The 22675-nt window shown below is 46.2% G+C and overlaps 1 protein-coding gene across 2 annotated transcripts in view; it reads right to left on the minus strand.

Moving 5' to 3' along the window:
• The window catches only part of LOC115086739 (calpain-13-like), a 229993-nt gene that overhangs the window by 60712 nt on the left and 146606 nt on the right, over positions 1 to 22675 (minus strand). For both annotated transcript variants that reach the window (XM_029593017.1, XM_029593018.1), the window contains exons 8-12: positions 15762 to 15847; positions 13242 to 13316; positions 11048 to 11208; positions 5429 to 5583; positions 3841 to 3852 (exon numbers count right to left, since the gene is read on the minus strand). In XM_029593017.1, coding sequence (XP_029448877.1) covers positions 3841 to 3852; positions 5429 to 5583; positions 11048 to 11208; positions 13242 to 13316; positions 15762 to 15847 — 489 coding nt within the window. The remainder of the gene's footprint in view (positions 1 to 3840; positions 3853 to 5428; positions 5584 to 11047; positions 11209 to 13241; positions 13317 to 15761; positions 15848 to 22675) is intronic.

Consider the following 22675-nt stretch of genomic DNA (forward strand, 5'->3'; position numbering starts at 1 on the left):
ACTTCATTTCAAAGTAAGTCTTTTCGTCCTTCCATTCTCATTTTTGTTAAAGGTACGGAAGCCTTTCCACCTGGTTCCTCCCCCCCCCGGGAAGAGAAAAGGGCGAGAAGGGACAAGAAGTGGCAACCTCAAGGTGATCATCCACAGCAGGAGAGCGAGGGAGGTACAACAGAGAAAGCACAAGAGAGGACGGGAAGCATCAGAAAGGATCCGGCAAAGCAGCAATAAGATTCAGGTACCATGCATGGGAAGCCTAAAGAAAGGAGTCTCAGAGAATGCTTATTTTCAAAAGGGAAATATGTGGAACCTTAATTACAAAGCAGAGGGACTACACAGATAGATGTTTGAACTATTTATGTTTGGATTGTGGATTTATAAAGACGTGGCTGTTCACGCAGGCCTTTCCTAACTCCAACACTATGTAACTCCCATCAATCATCACGCTCCGCTAGTAATAGCGTTAATAGCCACCTCTTACAATGTTATTTATACATATATATAATTATCTGATCTTCTTTTTCCTTCTCACTCCAAGTTATTGATTTCCTTGTTACATGTAACTGCTTTTCTGCACCATTGTTCTAATTGTAAAGTTTGTTATAATTGCACCTCTGTTTCTTGTGAACCAGCATGATGGGACTACGGTCTTGAATGTTGGTATATAAAAAACTTAAATAAATAAATAAAAATAAATAAAGCAGAACTTCTCTGTCAGAATATCATTATTGAACAAATGCCTCAGTAAATTCTACGACCAGATTCGTTATTGGTTTTAACGAAAGGACGGCATCAGTAGTGCCTGGGGCCTTGCAGCTTTATCCTTCCCCCTTCAGAGAACCTTCCTGCCAGGGAAAAAGAAGAGAAGCACATAGTGGTGCCGGAGACTCTGCCCCTGTACTGAGTGTGTGTACTGTGACTCTAGGATCACATGAGCTGGGGGTTACATAAATTCTAAATGGGAAACGTTCTCTCAGGCAGGTCGAGACTCCTAACTCCTGAAGTCAAGCAGCTAGAGCTTTTGAATATCGATCCCTTATTCTTTCTAGGGGTCAATTTTCAGTTTACCTGTGCGTGGCTTGCAAGCTCATTTTCAACGAGAAACTCCACCCGAGTTGGCCCTTTGGACATTTCTTGTCCAGCAGGAACCAAGGATCCATAAATAGCCACAGAGTTTGCAGATTCAAACTCCCCACCAGGAAGTAGGCATGGGGAGTTAGCAGCAATAAACTCTCCCAATGTACTCTTTCAGGATGGCCCCCCAGCACTGTTCCAGCTCTCTCCCCGGTGCTGTCCATTTCCCCCCCACACTAGGGAGGGGGGGGGGGTAGGTAAACACTCATTTACCCAGGTAAAACCTTTTGAAAATCGCCCCCACCCCCTTAGGGGGTAATTTTGTAATCGCCTGCATGGGTATAAAGTCTGCTGGCACTTTTTACGAAAGACTGTATACCGGTTTTCATAGGGAAAGTGCATGTGAAAATCATCCCACCAAAAGTATCTGCACACCAACACCATTACGTCTGCTAGTTTGTGTGCAGATTGGGTTTTTTTTTGGGGTTGGGGGGGGAGAATCCACACATAATTTTGAAAATGCAAAAGTATGCGATAAAGTCCCAAACTCTGCCTACAAGAACGACTCTTTATCCCGCGGGGAAAGCGTTCACGCCTACAGGCCCCTGTGCATACACCTTCCCTGGCATGCTGGGCGGCAATTTTATAAACGCCGTTTCCTCGGGGAAAGCACTATTTTACTGTGGAAACGGTTTTGAAAATGAACCTCCCCAGGTGACTGCAAGCAGATTTTGAAAAGAAAAAGTCCCCCCAGCATTTCACTTTTCACATGTTCAGCTGGCCAGGGACGCTGGAGGGCTTTCCCTCGCAGGTGAAAAGTATGTGGGGGAAAAGCAGGAAGAAGCAGGCATGGAGATTTCAAAATGAAATCCCAGTGCACCCTTCCTCCAGCCCAAGGGCCCGGGCCAATTTGCAAAAGTGGATTTTTTTAAATGGGAAAACCCATTTACTTGCAAAAACTCCTTTGAAAATTGCCCCCTTACAGACCCTAATGCCTACATTAGCCTATGCAACAGTCTTCCAACTTATACTCTTCTAAGCCTCTTTTTGCCTTTCAATCACAACTTTACATGCTCTTTCACAATCTTTCTGTTATACTTCACTACTTTATTCCCACCTACTCATATTTGCACTCTGTATGTTTTCCACACGCATGCAAACTCTTTTACATGAATAAAACACTTACCTATTCCAACACACAACTGTACGGATAAGAAAAGACACTAGTATACTGCAGCGCAAATTGCACTGCTACACTAGCAAGCAGGACTCACAAACATTGACTGCTTATAGTACTGCCTACTAGTGCCACCGGATCAAATTAAGCAGAAACAGACTTCAGGAAAGACGGGCTGATGGATCCCTAGTGCTGAAGATGTGAAGGGAAAGAGAGAGAACAGTGATCACCTGAGGTCTAAGGTATTGTACTGGCAAAAAGTGGTCAGACTTAGAGGGGCTTTATAACCTTTATCTGCAATCAGATTCCAAGGGCAATTTTCAAAGCCTGCATAAACTGGCCTGGCTGGAAATTGCTCTCCTCTATCCAGCTTAAAGTACACTCTGGCTTCCATACGTTTAGCTGGGCTGAAAAGGTAATTCCCAGGGAGACTCGTTTAACTTGTGGGAAGGAAAGCAGCTTGTCTGCAATCCATTTGCAAACATGTGCACAATTTTACCCTAGATCTGCTGTCTGCACAAATAGCTGGTACAAGATATGCAGGAGCTTTTCTAAGTCCCACATTTGGGTGAATCTTGTCCAGGGGCGGAGGAGGGGTATTCAAACCATTTATTTATGCATGAATACTGGTTAAGAGTAATGCGCTGAAAACCAGGAGTGCCGAGTCCTGGCCCTGCTTCTAGCACTGCTATGACCTTGGCCATGACTTTGTCTCCTGCTACCTCCTGCATCCCCTTTTTACAATCAGGCCGATACAGTACAGTGCACTCCGACGGAGCGCACTGTTAGCCTGCTCTTGGACACGCGTTTTCCCTTATTCAGTAAGGGGAGGAAAACGCGTGTCCAACTCGCGGCACCTAATAGCGCCCTCAACATGCAAATGCATGTTGATGGCCTTATTAGGTATGCACGCGGGATACAGAAAGTAAAATGTGCAGCCAAGCCGCACATTTTACTTTCAGAAATTAGCGCCGACCCAAAGGTAGGCGCTAATTTCTTCCGGCACCGGGAAAGTGCACAGAAAAGCAGTAAAAACTGATTTTCTGTGCACCCTCCGACTTAATATCATAGTGATATTAAGTTGGAGGTCCCGAAAAGTAAAAAAAGTAAAAAAAAAAATAATTTGAATTCAGCCCGCGGGTGTCGGGCCGAAAACCGGACGCTCAATTTTGCGGGCGTCCGGTTTCCAAGCCCATGGCTGTCAGCGGGCTCGAGAACTGACGCCGGCAAAATTGAGCATCAGCTGTGAAACCTGCTGACAGCCGCCGCTCCTGTCAAAAAGGAGGCGCTAGGGACACGCTAGTGTCTCTAGCGCCTCCTTTTCCCCGTTTTTACCGCGTCACCTAATTTAAATACAGAATTGAGTGCACCGGCGAAGGGCCGGTGTGCGCGCCGGGAGAGCGGGCGTTCGTCTGCTCTCCCGCGGACTTTACTGTATCGGCCCAATTGTGAGATCTTTGGGCAAAGGACCATGGTAATGGCATGCCGCTTGCTGTATGTATAAACACATGCAGGGAAAGCTCTGATATACAAGCAAAATTCACAACAACAGTGTGTTTCACTGGGACCACAAGAGAATTTAAGGAACGTACCTCGGAATCAACCTGAGGGAAAAGAACAGAAACAACATTTTTAGTTAATCAAGATGTAAGGCAACAATGCAGTATAATTTCTCGACTGTCTGAACCAATGGTTCTCCTAACAGCAGTATCCCCCATTGAAGAAATCCCTCTATGCGATGGCACAACAGCAAAGCAAGGCTATGTAAGACAGACCTGTCCCTATCATGGTTTCACTGCTTAAACTGCAGAAATAGATATATTTAAACCATGCTAATAACTGCCTAGGATAAACCTATGTTTTTTGTATCTTACAGTTTTTGTTGATTTATATATTTATCTCTCTCTAATTGTTTCTTAGTTTAAACTCTGTACTGTCTTCCATTGCCCAGGTTTTATGCTCCCTGTTTAATGTAACTTTACTTTCTACCTTGATGTTAATTGGTTTCCCCTCAGTTACATTGTAAACCGGTACGATAAGACCTAGTCTTGAGCATCGGTATAGTAAAAGAAATTAAATAAATAAATAAATAAAATAAACGGGGCTAAATGAGTACACTTCGGACACAGAAACTGAGAAACTGACGGCTGCTGGAAACCGCCGGCCCATACAGTCTGCAAAACGTGAGACCGTATTTGATCCCTGGCTTTATCCTTGCTCCCAATGCTCAGGAATCTTTCCCTGCTCTCCCCCCCCCCCTCATCCGTCCCCCCTTCTCCTCTGCACTCACTGCTAGGGAAATACTTCCTTACATAACCACAGAGTCTCCACCTTCACCCTTATATCATAAGCCCCAGCTCGAGAGATTATCTTCCAGCAATACACGTGGAGTCCATTGCATTATTTATTTCCTGAAGGTGCGTCAGCATTTCCATAATATCTCCCTTCTCACTTCCTCTCAAGTGTATGTAGGTCAGCCTCTCTCTAGATATTTTTCCAGAACGGGATACACCAGTCGAGGTCTCATTAGTGACCCGCACAGAGGCAGTGAGGGAGTGGTAGGAACTGTGTGGATGGGCAGACAGGACGGGCCATGTGGTCTCTTTCTGCTATGATGTTTCTATGTATTTCAGCCTCTGTTCTTCTGCGGCTGATGCCTCACCCCATGCACCAGATTATTCCACTCCCCCACCTCCCCCACCATATGACAGCTGTTTGGCAACCAAGAGGTAAAGATCAGCTCCAGCCCTTCAGTTTGGTGGCTTCCCTGGTTTGCTCTGCACCTTTTTGCATTAGATCTTGGCTGTCACACTCTTGGTCATTTCTCCATCTTTCTTCAGCCCCCTTCACAATGTTAGCTCACAAAAGCATTGAATAGAACCAATGCCGGGACTGATCACTGTGACACCCTATGGGTTGCCTTCCTCTCCTCTAAGTGGACTTCGTTTATCATCACCTGCTGTTGGTATCACTCAACCAGTTTCTTACCCAGGTTTCCACATAATGAGCCACCTCCAAGCGGCAGCAGCCGGCAGTTTCATTATGGTAGTAGAAGAGCCGAGCTTTACCCGAGTATTCAGCTTCTGAAGCCGTGCTTACTATTCTTAAATATCCTGTCCACCTAGTTATGCATTATTATTATTATGATTGTTCTTGCTGCAGTGCAGTTGTGGTGCTTACCTTATACAGCATGAGACCTATGGGCAATCGGTCCTTATTGGACATTGAATGACCACTTGGCTTTTGCATGAGAGTCACCACCACGTTGTGACCGTTACTTGGTAGATCTGATCCCTTCACTGTTACAAGGCATTGAGGGTTCTTGAAGAAAGTATCTGAAGCCAAACAGACAAAAGGTCCCAGTTAGTGTCTAGACTCTAGGCTGCACAGGGCTTAATTTTTAAGAAATACAAAGGAAAAGCTGAGTGCTTGGGCACCCAGAGAGAGGCTCATTTCCAAACAGCCTGTGTGGTGGTGAATTCCGGGCGTATAACTGCACATGCGGCCTTTACCAAGAGTTTACAAAGCAAACTTGCGTGCACAAGGTGAGCTTTGAAAATACTCTGCTAAAATCACACCTCCTCTTCAGAGAGCGTGACTTACACACAAACGCTTGTTTTCTTTTTAAACTCAAAAATGTATGCGTGTGACGTGCCTCCTCCGTTCCCTGGGATACCTCTGCTCAGTTCAGATTATGTGCGAAGCCGGGCTACGCTCAGCCCAGGGCTAATTGAGTAGAACCATTCATACAATAAAACCAGGTTTTATGTGTGTAACGTGACTTTGAAAATTACCTCCGAAATTTGGAAGCAGTCTGGAAAGGGGCCACAGAGACTGCTGAGAGGCAGCAAACACACCTTATAATGACTGCAATCAAATAGGCTCTTCGTTTTGACAGTGTCCTAGAGAGATCGCCAGGCAGTGTCATTCACCCGCGCAGGACTCCACATTTAGCACTCCAGACTCATGAATGAAACCCCGGAAATGCAGGTTAGAGAACCGGTACGACGAGCCACACCCAGTTTTTAAAACAACAGCCTCGAAAGCATGCGGTTTCACGACATCCAGAAATTTTCAAACTTGGATGCCGCAAGAATATTTTAAAAATATCCACTGCTGTTTTATACACAGGATCATTTTGAAAGCTATTTTTGTAGGTAAATGGGCTTTCTTGTTGCGACTGACCCTCTTAAGTGGCTCTTTCACCTTCTTTCCCTGTCTCCAGCGCTTGAGTGTTCCAAGTCTCCAAGCTTCTGTTCAGCCCATGCTTGGATGCGTTCGCCTACCCATGGCGCATAGCTTGGAGCCTTGCCCTGGGGTTGTGCCATGTCCCAAGGGCTCATGCTCACATCCTCTCCCGCGCGCTGCCCATGCTTGCAACAGCAGTGTGGGGAAATTACAAATTCATCCTCTTAGGAGCTTCGATTTCAAAGTGGCTTGCATGCATAAAACTCTTCTTTATGTAAGTTGCACTTTGAAAATCAATCTGGGGGGAACTGAGTGTGTAAACCTATCTGCAAACCACTATTTTGCGTGTACTTTTACCGGCAACTCATGCCAAGCATTCCATGGGGGGAAGAGGAGCGGAGTCTGGGGGGGAAGAGTTGAAAGCATTCTCACGCCTACTTTCAAAATTGAAAAGCGCACACGTAAATCTACATGCAACAACAAAAAAAGTTACCCCCTGCTCCGAGCAGGCTGTGACTTCCTGAACGTAAATCCGCATGATGTTCGAGACAACCCGCCAACCTTCAAAGCAGATTTGCGCGCATTGATTCACTTGGAAAACTCAGGCTGAAGTCTGAGGGTAAACAGCCATGGGAAGACTGCCCACCCTGTGCACGCGAACGGCCAGCAACCCCCGTGCTGTTCCCCGCAGTGCACTGGAGCCGTTTCTGGGGTTAGGTTAGGGGGAAGAAAACTGCAAGCCTGGTTTTGGATTTTCAAAACCGTGTGGGTAGTTTTGACCAGAAAAAGCCGATGCAAATCTCTGCAGGGAGCGTTTCCTTGGGCAATTTGTAAAGTGAAAATTGGTGCAAAGAGCCTGGGGTACAGCGCATCTGGGGTAAGGTGAAAACTGCCTCCTTAGGGGGCATTGCTGAAACCCCGTGGGATCTTGTAGTCAAATGGGATTGCAAGAGCATTTTGCAAGGGAAACTTCCATTTGAAAATGCAGCCGGCGTGTACAACGTGGGTATCTTTGTACCGATGTACTCTGTACCGGCATGGAAGCAGATGCAAAGTATCCGGGCGCATTTTTACTCCCCCAACCTAACTCCACCCCTCTTTTGTATGGTTAATATTTCACGTGCACTGTGAAATATTATAGGGCCTCAAGCCCTAAATCTGGACCTGTGCCCCTAATAAAATGTCCTGTATCTTAATTCCACATGTTGTCACTACTTCTGGTTAATGGTAATTTACACTGTTGCAGTAGGCATATGATATGGCGCTTATCCATCTCTGAAAGTAAATGTGTGAGAGCAGACACCCTAGGGGAGGAAAAAGTGTGAGAGCGGACACCCTGGGGGAGGTAAAAGTGTGAGAGCGGACCCCCTGGGGGAGGTAAAAGTGTGAGAGCGGACACCCTGGGGGAGGAGTGTGCCTTGGTTCAAATTTAGCTTGTGCTAAGAGTGTGAGAAAATAATTCTGAATCTGCTTGGGCTGGCTCTGATTCTGGAGTGAGACTTGAAGGAGTGCGTCTGGGAGTCGGGACCCCGAGTGGGTCCTCTGGTACACCCAGCCTCAGCAAGGGTCAGAGTACTTTCTCTGGGCTACTAGGTAATGCTCCAGGGCACCTGGGGGGGATGTCTGAAGCACAGTCACTTTGTGGAGATCACTGCTGGGACGTAAGGTTAAGAAGAACTCTATGAAGGGATAGGAGTTCAGATGAGACTCGCTTGAAGAGCATCTACGACCCTTAGGAGGTTACATCTTCATTTGGCACTAGAGGAAATGTAAGCGGGTGTTTATTTTTCCATGCTGATGATCTCTGCTGTTGATACCCATGTCTCGGCATTTTGGGGATTTTTGTTAATGTGAATTGGCTGCTGGTAAAGCCCCAGAAAAATAAAGTTAATCGTCTGTGCAACACATTCCAGTATGTGGGACTTTGACTGCTGAAATCTCGGGGCTGTGGGTTCGAGGTGTGAAAGGAATACAAGATTAAGGATTTCAATAGAAGGGATGCAGTCGGATCGTTACAGAGGGAGAAAGGAGAATTCTAGCATACTTCCCTGTCCGGTGAGAGAAATGGGCCAGGTCCAGCCCAACATCTACCCAACCATTTTATAAAATGTGATGATTTTTTTTTTTTGAACCCACAGAAGCTGGTGCCGGGCTCTGAAATCCCAGCGTCAGAGACATCTCTTATGTGCCCTATAAGGGGGTTACAATTAAGTATAACTTTCCTGAATCTTATCACAAGACCACAGCGTACGCTTAAATCACCCTTGTCAGGTTTACATGATGCCGCCTGGGGATTCAGTTTTGACAGCCTTTGAGGATTATAGCGCGATCTATGCAGTATATTAAATCTTACGCACCCACAGACCTGCAAAGTGATTTTGAAAGGGAAACATCCCCATGGAGTTTCAAAATGAAATCCAGTGCTCGCTGCTGGAATCCCGCCCCCTTTTTGGCTCTCTACGGGAAAAAACACGTTTTAAACTTTTACCCATTTTCATGGTTAAAATCCTTTCTAATAAACCTATTTCCACCGGGCATTACTGCGTATAGTTGTGAAGAACACGTCTCGCACCTGCACGCACTGGGCTGAGGACACTCCCACGAAAATCCCGATGTCAAGGCCATCACTGTGCTCCAAAATAAAAATTTACTTCCTCAGTGAAACAGTTCAGCAACACAAAGCACAGGTTAATTTCACAGCCCATGACAGTAGCAAAAATCAGGGAAAACACGGGGCGGGTCCACCCTCTTCCAACCACTTATTCCTTCCCAGTTACTCTTATTCCTTCCCAGGACCTCTGTGGTCCCGGTTAATAAAACAAAGTCTTTTTCCCAGTTCTTCCTCTCAGACTCCCCTCTACCCGTTCCTCATCTCGGGCTCTCTTGCCTCACCTCATTTACTCACACAGCTCCTGGAACGGCTCCCTTCCCCAGGCAGATGCATTTCCCCAGTGCCGCACTGAAGCTCCGCACAGGTACCTCTCTTCCTTTGGTCCTGTAGGCCCTCCAGCACACCAAGCTCCCCTTTTTTCAGTCTCCCCCCCCCCCCCCCCCTTCTCTCGAACTCCTTTTGTCTCAGACTCTTCTCCTCAGTCTCCTTTCAGGGCTTTTGGAAGCACCTCGTCTCCTGAGCCACTCCTTCAGGGCTTGTTGGAAGCACCCAAAACTCCTCTCAGTTTCTCAACTCTCCAAAGCTCCTCAGAACCTGTGGCCCGATGGTGAGAAGCGCCTGTTCCACCTCCCATGGCTCACGCCCCTCCAGAGACTCCTTCCTCCAAGGCCCCCATCCTCTGAGTTCCATAGGGAACGCCCTCTTTATACTCCCAATGGTACACATTCCTCTAGGGCAAGGGCCGTTCTGTCATTCAAACATCACCCACACGCCTCTGAACTCCAGATGAACCCCCTCATGAGCTAGAAAGTTCCCCTTGTTAACCACAGAAGCTGCCCCTCTACTAATTCTGATATCACTGTGCCATCTAGAGGTCGGTGGGGGCCACACCTCTCTATAAAGCTGCTATTTGAAACCACGCAGCATAAAATCAGAGCTGCAGTGAGGTGCCATCAGAGACTCAGTAATTCACACGTGTAATAGGAAACCTAACGCAGTGATCTCTGGTTATGATCTATAGGGAGGGTCATTTTTCAAAAGCATTTCCATGGGTGAAATGGTGTTTTATCCAAAGAAATGGGCTTTTTAAAAATTTGCCTGCATGACATGCACGTAAACGTGTGCGCGTATGTTGCGTTTGCGCATGAGATTACCCGGATTGAGCGGAGGCGCTCAAAGGGGTGATGCTGGGGAGGGATTTGGACTTATGTGACTATTTCTGAACATTCAAAGGCACGCGCTTACATTTTTCCTCCCAAAAATTTCTGCGCACTGGACAGCAGGCGCCAGTGTGTGGGCGCAGATTTGGTGGGGGTTAACTTTCAAAAGTGGACTTATGCAAATTGGAGCAGGTTTATGTGCGTGCTCTGCCAGCTGACCACGGCGCGGTGTTACAATTTCCCTCTCGGTATCACAACGCGCTGCACTGGGCTGTACGAGCGCTTCATTCAACTAAATTACCGTGGTGATATGCCTCGATAAACTGTGACGCACCGCAACAGTAACCGTGGCAAAGTCTAGCTCGTCTTGGTGCTCCATAGTTTTTAGGGGCAAAAATCCAGTAGACCTAACAGAGCCTTGCCACTAAGAGCATTATAAGGAGGTTCAATGCTCACAGCTTTACGATTTGGTTTTATCCCCACGTTCTGTCTCCCCAGAAATGGCGCCGCGTGTGTTCCATCCCTTTGCTGGTGGAGGTCGGAAAGGGAAGCCTCCTGTTATAGGCCGAGTTCTTTGGCGCCGTCTCTGGTGGCGTCGAGGAGTCATCGGGTTCCCCCCTCCACGACCTGAGTGCTTCCTCTCTGAGAGGCACCCACGCCCAGCAAGGCATCCTAACAGAGAAGAGATTTTTATCCTGGGGCTCTGCCGTGACCACGTCAGGGGGGTTGGGCCACGTCCCGCTATTGCAGAGCTTATGGACCCTTGCAGCGTATTCTTGTGCTGTGGGCGGGTGAGAGAGAGAGAGAGAAAGCAAAGGAGACAGTAGATCATTACTTTACCAAAAATACAGCTGCCTTCTCCTATGCTTCCTTTCAACCATGGGTTAATGTATAGGAATCCGGACCAGGGCTTTTGCTGCTTCTCAAAATCCAAGAATGTGGGTGTCAGGTTACAAATATTTATCTGGGCAAACTGTTGTAAGAAGTCTTTGCAGGAAATCCTGTTTAAAAAAAAAAGGGACATTTTAAGTGTATTAAATTGATTGTGAGGGGTTACCTAGAAAGCTTTTTATATGATAGTGATGAGCTGGGTTTCCCCATGATTTCCTTCAAAAATATATCGGGACAAATTTACAGCTGTAATAAACAATTTTAAATGGTTTACAGGAACACAGTCAACCACATATTTCACCTTTAAAGCACTTCATCTGTTTTTCGCAGGTGCTAAAATGAAATTTTAAAGCCACAAACTCAATACAGTTGCTCCCTGCTCTGGTGAGCTCGGATTCTTCCATTTCAGTGAATTGTATTTTCCCCAAACTCCCGGTGACTTCAAATTTACTTCCGTTCAGCAGAATGCTTTCCCCAGCGAAGGAGAACCCTGGCGGCAGTGAAAAGGTGTTGGGCCAGGTGCGTTCTTATTTGTGCTAGCGGCTCGGTTTTCACCGAGGTGGCATTTCACACAGGCCACTGCCAGAGGCAGGAAAGGAAAGCCACTAACCTATAGGGCGCATCTGAGACGTGCAACCCTTCTTCCACGAAGCTCTGCCGAACCATTTGATGGACCTGGAAAAACGCCGAAGGCGCATCAAAATGGATCGGCGAACCTTTCTATGGGAATTGCAAAGGGGTTTGAGAACCCTGCTTTGCAATTTGGAAAAGTGGATTGCATCCGATGGCAGATTCCTCTTTTTTTTTTTTTCAGAATTTCTTTCCAGTTTTTCCAAATCTGCCGGTAAAAATCCAATGGACTCCCCCTCTCCCCTGGATCTGGAGAAAATTCACAAATTCCGTTGAAACGTGAATCGGGTTGAAATCCGCCCGATTCCAGTTTACGCCACGGCGGGCTGCCTGGGCAGGGCTGGTGGCTGACAGTTCTCTGTGGCGTCACAGAAATCCCTGGCTGGGGGGGGGTCGGGTGTGGGTTACCAAGGCCGTTAGTGAAGTGGCTGGCGTTCCCGTGGGCCCACCGGCGACTGCCCTGCTTTCATTAACAGAGCTCTGTAAATTAGTTAAAAAAAAAAATGCCCCACGAATCATATACGGTACGGCTTCGCCCGCATTTCTGACAGATACTGTCCTCCCGGCGGCGCTCATTTTTATTCCATGGTGTTTTCACGCGATGGAAGGGTCTCACTGTACAGGTCCCTCCACTGAAAACGAGCGGGGGATGCCTGGCCGTGCTCAGCTTCCAGTCCACTGCAGCAGAATTCTGCCACGGCGGAACTTTCCGTGGCATTTCAGTAATGTCGGTGAGGAGGGCCACGGCGCTCCGTTTGCAAAGCCCTTCTTCTCTGTGACGCTCCTCTCGCTCCGTTTACACGGACGCCCTGTGTCCAGCCAATCCGAGACCTCAGCCCTCGGCAAGACCGAGCAGAAGCTCAGCTCGGTTGGCCCCGATCAATAAGAGGAAGCGGGGCAAAACGTTGCTGGTGCCTGTGTGTATAGGGGACACCAAAAACTGGAGGGGGAGGGGACGTAGCCTGCCGCTTGGAGCCTCCCACATTGCAGAGGGGATGGTACTCGAGCTCTAGGTGCGAGGGGAGGTAATTGCCACCACAGTCCTAACTCCTGCTGGGAGCACAGTGGCTCGGAGAGGGGTTCCTGCTGTTCCCTTGGCCAGGCGTGACGCCTGGGAAGAGCGGGCAAAATGGGGACAAGATAAGAATCTTGAAAAAAAAAATGTAGTGGTGGTGGGGGGAGGCGTTCGGTTTGCATTGGGGGTCGCATTTCCACTGTCTTTCCGGCGGGGAATCTCCCGTCCCGCATAACATCGGCAATAATTATTTTTGCTTTGTACTGCTGGGAGGACTTCACCCGTGCACACAAGACCTGATGGTTCGACGTTTACGATGAAACAAGATCTAAAGGGTTCTAAAAGGCTTTAAAACATCTACATTCTTCTCACCTATGGAAGCTGTCAACAGTGAATTACATTTTTTTTTTTGTAAAGATTGCTTAATTGCAGTATGAAATTGTTTCACTCTTTTGCTGGCAACAATTTATTCATAAAATATAAGAGCAGAAGAAATACCAGAATTCTCCATCTTCTCTTAGGACATTAATTTTCCTCCTCAGGTCCGAGTCCACGTACTTCCACTCGCCGGACCTGTCAAGAGAGCAGGAACAGTGCGGCGTTTTAAAGAGAACGTCCCAAGTTATAAAGCCCAGCGATGCCACCAGCCTTTCCTTTTTCCTTCTTAACCCCGTAGTTTCCTCTTGCCCCTTCGGACTTTCAGCTCTGTGAGAACGAGCCCCTCATTTACAGCTACGTGGAGATTCTTCCCCCTGTTTTTTAAAGCCCCCCTCCACCTGCCCCCCCCCCCCCAACATACCTAGTTTGGTCATTTCAGCGATGGGGCAGGGGCCATGCATCGGTACTCTGTCCGGGACCTCACATGGGGCCCTAAATCAGTGGCATAGCCAGCATTGATTTTTTGGGTGGGCACAAGGTTAACATGGGTGGGCCGTATGGCCCGCAGATCATCCTGCTTGGAGGGGGGGAGGGAGCAGAAGATGTGCTCTCCTCACCCCCCCTTTTCCAAAGATCTGTGAACACTGCCTCCTCAGCGTCCTGGGCCCAGCTCACCTGGGAGCAGAAGACCCCGATGCAGAGATCAAACCAGGGGCCTTGCACACGGCAGCATGTAGATGCTTTACCTACGGATGGCATTGCCACCTTGACCGCAACTCCCTGAGATGTGGCTAAGATCTTTGCGTCAGTGCATCTAAGAAGCAGCTTTTGCATGTACTTCAAGTACCTCCAACCAAAACCACCAGACACATCACGCTAAGAGATCGGGCCTTCTCCACAGCCGGTCCAACTTTATGGAACTCCATTCCCCCGGATCTTAGAATGGAACCTAGCATCTCAACCTTCAAGAAAAGACTCAAGACGTGGTTGTTCACGCAAGCCTTTCCTAACTCCAATATCATTTAACTCCCTTCAATCATCATGCTTCGCTAGTTATAGCATTAATAACCACCTCTTACAATGTTATCATTTACATATATAATTATCTGATCTTCTTTTTTCCTTCTTAATCCAAGTTATTGTTTTCCTGTTACATGTAACTGCTTTTCTGCACTATTGTTCAAATTGTAAAGTTTATTATATTGTGCACCCCTGTTCCTTGTGAACCAGCATGATGGGACTTCTGTCTTGAATGTTGGTATATAAAAAAACTTAAATAAATAAAAATAAAATGTACTTTTTTTTGCTGCACTAGTAGGTGAAGAGCTGTTTTGCATAGATTTGTATTTCATGGCCTCATTAGCATAAGTTTTTGCATTACAACTCTCGCGAGTCAGTTTGCGCACATTAGAAGCAGTGGTCATCTCACGTAAACTAGCTCTGATCTTGCTAACAGTGGTTTTAGTGCGCTCTAACACTTGCAAAAGCAGAGGTGCGCTTGAGCACATTGGCAACTGAGGTGCAAACTCACCATCAGTAGCAAAAGGCATTCATGCACTGTTAAAGTGCTGTGAGAAGAGTTTTATTGTGCAATAGAGACCGCTGGGTAAATTTATATTCGGAAAAACTCATTTGCTGTGCTGAAGAGCTGTTCTGTTTTGGTTTTGTTTTTTTTTAATCACTCTAACTCAATTTACAATCTGCATGGTTTGGCTAGGAAGGCATCTTTTTTGAAAAGATATTTCTTGCAGCGTGTCTCTGAAATGTGAAGTGATTATAAGTGCGTGAGACGCTTATTATGAAAGCACTTGTTTGTGGAGGGGGTGAGAAGTACTGAGAAGCTTTCAGGGGTCATTAAATATTTCTCTCGTGGTTTACGTGGGAGCCGTGGTTTTAAGTGAAAGCTGAAATCTGTTTTGAACAATAAAAATAATTTCTTTCCTTATGAGGTGGGGGAGGGTGGCCTTGTGGTTAAAGCAATGGGTAGTGAACCAGGAGAGCGGGTTCAAATCCTGCCACCTCCACGGATGCTCCTTGTGACCTTGGGCAAGTTGCCTTATCCTCTGCTGCCTCAGGTATACATTTCAGGGCATGGCGCTTTAGGAAATGTCTTGTGCGCTGCCCTGGCTTAGGCATGTTGCTTGCTTATTTAATTGTAATGGAGTTGCTCTTTGGGTGTGCCCCGTTGCTGTGGGAGCTAAGGCCATGAGAGGAATATCAATGTGCGCGCCTACGAACCACCAACTCCCTGAAAGAGTGTAATCAAAACACGCGTTGGGGTTTCCACGCTTTCCCTGAGTTTGAAGAACTAAATTGAGTTTTTGGAACTGTAGGGCAGTGTTTCCCAACCGTCTATTGGAGGCACACCTAACCGGTCTGCTTTTCAGGATATCTGTGATGAATATGCACCAGATAGATTTGCATACATTGGGTTTCCAATGGAAATCTATCTCATGCAAATTCATTGTGGTAATCCTGAGAATCCGACTGGCTAGGTGTGACTCCAGCAGAGGGCTGGGAAACGCTGCGGTAGGAGGATTCTGATGCTGTGCACCCATTGCTTGTCTTTGAAATGCTGTGTCCACCTCCAGTGACCGTTAGGGCCTCCCTTCTTTTAGCGGAATTGATAAGAAGCCGTACTTATCGCTCCAGGGTCCGTTCCACTCGCCCTTCCCCCAAGGATTCCAGACACGGATTAGGTTTATCCATCCATTCTTGTACGGTACCTGAAAAAAGCAGCGCACTAAAGGTTTGGCCCCAGAACGTGGGAGTAAAAATCAAAAAACAAAATAGGGCAATTTTCTAACTCCTCCCCCCCCCCCCCCACCCCTCAGAATTTCAGCGTTTGCATTTCCCCTCTGAAATTGCCAGAGAAAAAGTACCCACAACGGGGAAAATCCAGACAAACATTCAGGGGCGCAAACCCCTTCCCAAAGCCCCCCTCCCGGGAACACCTCACCTCACCGTGGGCGCCACATGCGAAAAACCATTTCCTTGGGCAGATGAGGTTTCTGAAAATTGCCTTCTGGGTTCCTTGCACAATCTGCGTCCAAAGCACTGCGGACAACTTTCCAAACTGCGTGCAGAAGTGTAAAGTCTGCGGGATACTTTTCCCCCCCGCAGACTTTATGCCAGCGGTTTTCGAAAGGGAAATATTCCCTTGGAAAGGTGCGTGGGCAGGCTGCACCCGTTATCTGTGTGTTATTCTGTGCAAAGGCCGACGCGTGCACACATACGTGCTAGCCCCACCCACACTCCACCCCCAGGAACGCCTCGGCTCTCTGCTCAGAGGAGGGGAGGCAGTTTTCAGAGACCTCAGTTCCCTGTGGAAATGTATTTTATTTATTTATTTATTTATTTATACATTTTTTTTATATACCGACCTTCCTCAAAGATATCAGGTCGGTTAACAATGCTGCAAATGCATCTCGATTAACATACAATAAAATATAGCATAAAACATAAAATACATTAAAATTAATAAAACGTAGAACAATAAAATGAATTTGATTTAATTTAAAACATATTTGAATCGCCTCCCATGGGTTTGAAAATTGCCCTTTCCATGTTGCTTCTACTGCCGCTGCCAGCTCAGTTCCTGATCATCATGAGGTTGCGGTCCAATAAAGCAGTGGAGCAACAAACTAGGGATGTATATGGAAAAACAATACTTTTTCATTTTGTTTTGTTTTTTTGTTTGTTTATTTCATTCATTTTGTTTCTTTCATCTCTCTTGTTCATTTCATTGTTTGGTGCTATTTTTTTTTTACAATGCCTGTATATTTGCAAATAGTGTGCTCTAAATCATTTTAGCGAGCACTAAAATGACTGAAAAGACATAAATGATAATCTGTTGCTTTGTGTTCTTTCAGATGGGAAACCAAGCAAAATTATATCACAAATGCCTTTGACGTTTTTCTATCATTTTAAAATGACAGCACATCTTTAATGAGAACTGGGTTGCCCAAGCATTTTGCTCAAGAGACAAGTCAGTGGGGATAAGGCTCCTGCTACTGGTAATTGCTGGGGAGACTGGGAGAATGAGAAGAGTGGGCCGATGTTTTCCTTCCATGGACTAGGGGATGCGCAAATAAATCTGCCACAGAAGCAAACCAGGTGCATTTTGTCTCTGGTTCACTTTGGCAGAAATCTTATGGATTTACTACAGTTCAAGGCAGAAAAAACCCTGTGGCCCTTTTTTTCTTTTGCACAGTGCAATTTTCCATGAAATCTGGCATAGACTGGCAGATGTGTTTTCTGTGTGTTTTGCCTCAGCATTTCTTTATCTGTCTGCCCGTGGCAGATTTGGCCTCAAACAGTAGCCTTTCAAAGCAAACAGGTCCCCTCCTTGGTTTCAGGATAAATCTGTGACCCAAAAACGCAGAATCCTGAACCCCTAACTCTGCAGTTCTGGGAAATCTGTCCCAGGTCCGCACATATTTAGAGCCCGGGAATAACCCATCTGCAGCCGTTTTGAAGCAAACCATTTGACTTTCAAAAGTAAACCCAGCAGAAGTAAGGGTGCGATTTTCAAAGTGTCCACACTGGGGACAAAAGCCTTGCATACTTTTTACCCGCGGCCTCTGCACCAGTTCTCAAACCAAAAGCATGCAGCCACGTTCTCTTTGAAAATTGCGGCGGGAAGGAAGTGTTAACGTCGGCTGGCCACGGAACCCGTGGCCGTCCTTCCTTACCTCCTGCCGCTGCCGTCCCAGGGGCATGCGCGGGCCTCTCCGCGACGTGGAGGGAGCGCCTCCTGCGCTGCCCTCCTCTCGGCAGCCCCTCCTGCACTGCCCTCTTCTCGACAGCCCCTGCCTGCGGCCCTTAGCATTATGGCGCGGTGGAGAAGCCGCTGCCGCTCCTCTCGTGGCTCTGCCTCGCAGCAGATACCCCGCCGCTGGCTGCCTCTTCTTTATGGGTTCCTCAGGCTTGCTCACGCCCCTCTCCCAGACTTAAAGGGCCTGCGGCACGCTGAGGCTGCTGGGCCCATCCAGGTGACGTCAATCACCAGGACTATTTAAGGCAAGCTCTGACAGTCTGAGCTTGCCTTTGCAACAGGTTCCTTCGTTTTCTGTTGCCGCCAGGTGTTTCCTCAAGTTCCTGTGTCTTTTCTTCGACCTCTGCCTCGACCGACTATGCCTACCTTCTTCGTGTGCTGACCATTGCCTCGACCGACTATGGCTGCCTTCTCCGTGCGCCGACCATTGCCTCGACTGACTACGCCTGCCTTCTCCGTGCGCCGACCATTGCCTCGAATGACGCCTGCCTTCTCTGTGCGCTGACCATTGCCTCGACTGACTACGCCTGCCTTCTCCGTGCACTGACCATTGCCTCGACTGACTACGCCTGCCTTCTCCGTGCACTGACCATTGCTTTGAACGACTACGCTACTGGCTCTTCTGTGTCCAGAGTCCTACGTTGCTTGCCACAACTTCCACTTGCCATTGGCTCTGATCCTAGCCTGCCAGTGACGCCTCCTCTCGCCGATCCTCTGGACGTGGACTTACAAGGCTTAGGCCTTCCTTTGCTTGAGCGCCTCCAGCTATTCTTTGTTCCTTTAGCGCCTGAGTCCCAGTACCGAATCCAGTCCAGGGTAGGACTACGCCACCTATTGCCTGCACCATCCTCTATCCGCTGCCTCTGGGCTGTATCAGACTTTACTTTGTCGCTACACCGAGGCCCACCTAAGTCCTGCCGGCCCCAGCACCCAAAGGCTCATCCCGCGGGGAACGAGGGCTGGTATAGGTGAAGCTCCAGCGATCTCTGTCTATCAGCCCACTCCGTCTGCCGACGCTGGGGACCCGTAGGACCCTACCTGCAGGTTGTGCTAACCCCACCTCAGCCCAAGGGTCCACCTCTGACGCAACAGGAAGCGCCCACGGTCGTGCGCCCTGTGCTTTGCATAAGTAGAATTAAACTTGAAAAGTACGCAAATAGATTTGAAAATGCCATCTCCACGCATGCTCTTTTTCTCCTGACCTGAACACGCCCCCGGGAACGCTTCCTCCCCAGGTGGCTAACGTGTACACCTTGTGGAACAACCTGTTGACTCGGTCTTTATCTGCAGAAGTCGCTTTGAAATGCACCCTCTAAGTGAAAAGAAAACCAAGAAGGATGACGATATCCTGGGCTTTCCACGTAACCAATTAAGTAAGACATCTTCCATCTTGAACGAAGTACTTCAGCCATCGTCGTCCTTAGCTCATTTTACCACAGTGCTGGGCAATTTCGTTCCACAAGGGCCACAGACCAAGTTGGATTTCAGGATATCCGCAATGAATATTCATTTGGTACAGTATATATTTGCATAGACTTGATGCAAGAGATGGGTTAATTTGCACGTTTTGGCAAACCAGACCAGTTTGCTCTTGGGGATTGGAATTGCCCGTCACCATTTAATATGGCGCTGACAAAATAGGGTAAGCCAGCTCTTGAAAGCTAGGCCCTCATTCATTAGGCTAGCTCAGTAAAAAAAGCATCACCTTACCACTTGTTTGTCAAACTCTGTTCCCAAGTAACTGCTAAAATGAAAGCCAACATATTTTCCCACTTTTTAGAGGTTATACCTGTTTGGTAAATATTGTGGGTTCCTTATTATCAGACAAATATCTGGACTGTTCAAAGACGCTGCAGTACATGCCTTGAAGTGCCATAAGGCAGAATGTAATTCAAAATGAATAAATAAATAACACATGAGCCTTTGAGACCACACAGGTCTTTTCTTCAGATGTAAGTATTGTACGAACTATTAATTCAGGAAGAAGTACCCGCTCAGAGTCTCTAGATGTCAGCAAATGCCAGCCTTAGGAAGAATGAGCCCGTGTCTGAATTAAAGGCAAGCTTTATCAGTGTTGCTAAGATTCTTCTATGAACTCTGGAAGTTTTTTGCCCGCATGGATTTGTATTATTTAAGAACAGTGCAGAAATCTTTAATAAAATATGTATTAATATTAAATAGGCAATTTTATTTCCTATGGAATCTCTTCCCTTTGAAAAGCGGCAGGAAATTAAAACATTTTTTGCAACAATTTTGGCTGATCCTTAAACCTAGTACTTAGTATTCAAAATATATGTGAAGCCAATATATATAAGATATTTGCTTGGTTTTGATTAAATATTAGTACCCTTAACATAAACATTAGGATAACCTGAATGGAAACATAGAGTCATGAAGGCAGAAAAAGACTGTATGGCCCATCCAGACCACCCATCTGTTCGATTAATATATTATAATTCTCATCACTTCCTTAGAGATTCCCTGTATTTATTCCAGGCTTTCATGCATTCAGATACTGTTTTGTCTCTACCATTTCCACTAGAAAGCTGTTCCACACATCCACCACCCACTCTGTAAAGAAATATTTCCTAAGATTATTCCTGAGTCTACCCCCTTTCAACCTCATCTCATGACCCCTCGTTCTAGAGCCTCCTTTTCATTGAAAAAGGCTCACCTCCAATGCATGGAAACCTTTGAGATATTTTAATGTCTCTATCATATCTCCCTTATCTCGCCCTTCCTCCACGGTGGACATGTTTAGATCTTTAAGTCTATCCCCATATGCTTTAGAATGAAGACCACTGCCCATTTTAGTAGCCACCCTCTGGACTGGCTCCATTGTGTTTATATCCCTTTGAAGGTGCAGTCTCCAGAATTGTACACAGGATTCCAAGTGAGGTTTCAACAGAGACCTATACAGAGAGCAATATCACCTCCCTTTTTCTGCTGACCATTCCTCTCCCTTTACAAACAAGCATCATTCTGGCTTTTATTGTCTCTTTACCCACCTGTTTGGCCACCATAAGATCAGATACAATTACCCCCAGATCCTGCTCTTCCTTTGTGCTTAGAAGAATTTCTCCTCCATTACTGTATCTTTCCCTAGAGTTTTTGCATCCTAAATGCATTACTCTGCATTTTTTAACATTAAATCTTAGTTGCCAGCAGCAGTTACTACCATAAGAAACTTGCTGGGCAGACTGGATGGACCATTTGGTCTTTTCCTGCCATCATTACTCTGTTACTGTGTTGTTTCTACCAGAGAAGCATTGTTTTTAGAGTCATTTAGCCAGGTTATAAACAAACGTTCTAGTTTATTTTTTGTCCAGTGTCTTGACTATGACCAGTAGAGATGTAAAGCTGAGAAGCCAATGACATTTGAGTAGGCAGTCATCTAATCTGGGTGTTTATTAAGAGGACAATCACAATCTGCAATTACATATCTCTAGAGTCGCAAGAACGGCCTTTAGGCACTAAATCATTTTTTAAGGCTTCAGAGGTAGCTGGCTATACTAAACCATGCCCACATGACATTGCGCCTAGACTACTGCAGTGCCCTCTTTGTGAGGTTGTCTTTTAAGGCTGTGATGTCATTACAATTAATCCAAAACACGGTGATCCCACCTGTTGATTGGGTGCAGTTCAAGGGATCATATCACCCTTCATCTTGAGTGCCTGCATTGGCTACCTACTGTGCCAAATTCAAAGCCCTTTGCTTACTCTATGACTGTAAGGGGGTGAGCCCCTAGTTATTTGAGGAACTTGCTTCACAGTTTTATTCTGGCAAATCCTTGTGTCCTTCAAGATGAGAATTTGTCAATAATAATTTTTTTGAAAGTTTAAGTTGGTTGTTGCTTGTGATAGGACTTTCTGCTGTTTCACGCCAACTCTTTGGAACAGTTTCCAAGTGAGCTTGGCTGACCTAGGAGTTGTTACTTTTTTGGAAGTGGGTTAAGACCTGGCTTTTTAGTTGGGTGTTCAGTCCTTTTTAGATAGGCCTGTCCACCTGGATTTTTCATCTAGTCTTTGGTTACCTGTTTAATGTAGCACGGTAGATCGGTGATAAGCCATAAGTGCTGTATTGTTTTATTCATGCACCTGAAGTTTTTGAAATTTAGCAAGGATGCTTCTCTGATATGATGAATTATTGTCCTTTGTTCTAGTTATTTCTCATTTTTCTTATTTATTTTTTGTATATTTTTTTATTACTTTGCTGAGTGGTAATATTGTCAATAGCTAATATTGACTTAACCTAGGCTTCTGCCAAAATGTAACCACAAACCATGTCATATATAAATGTTTAATATTTGTGCTTGATTTTATTATATTTCTCTTTTTTTTATAGGCTTGATTTTTATTAGGATGCTGCCAATACCTAATGTTGATTTTTCACTGCTTTATTTGTTGATTATTATTTTGGTTATGTCTATTGTATAAGCTATTCCTCAGCCAGGGCACCCTGGTGATTGGGCAAGACATAAAATCTTTTAAATAAGTAAATAAATAAATCTAGAAGTAAGACTTTTGACACTGTTTATCATGGCAGACTCATAAACAAGCTCGGATGCCTGGGACAAGGTGCCAGGTTAGCAAACCAGTTTAGCAGGAATTTTATAGTGACATGAAAATACCTCAAAGGTATAAATGAGCAAGAGTCAACCTTTTTCAGAGGAAATAATGCTCTAGAATAAGAAATCACAGCATGAGACTCTGAGAGGGTAGAATCAAGAGCAATATTCGAGAATATTTCTTCCTGGAAAGGACGGTGGAAGAATGC

This window comes from Rhinatrema bivittatum, chromosome 3, assembly GCF_901001135.1.
Source record: "Rhinatrema bivittatum chromosome 3, aRhiBiv1.1, whole genome shotgun sequence".
Taxonomy (NCBI): Eukaryota; Metazoa; Chordata; class Amphibia; order Gymnophiona; family Rhinatrematidae; genus Rhinatrema; species Rhinatrema bivittatum.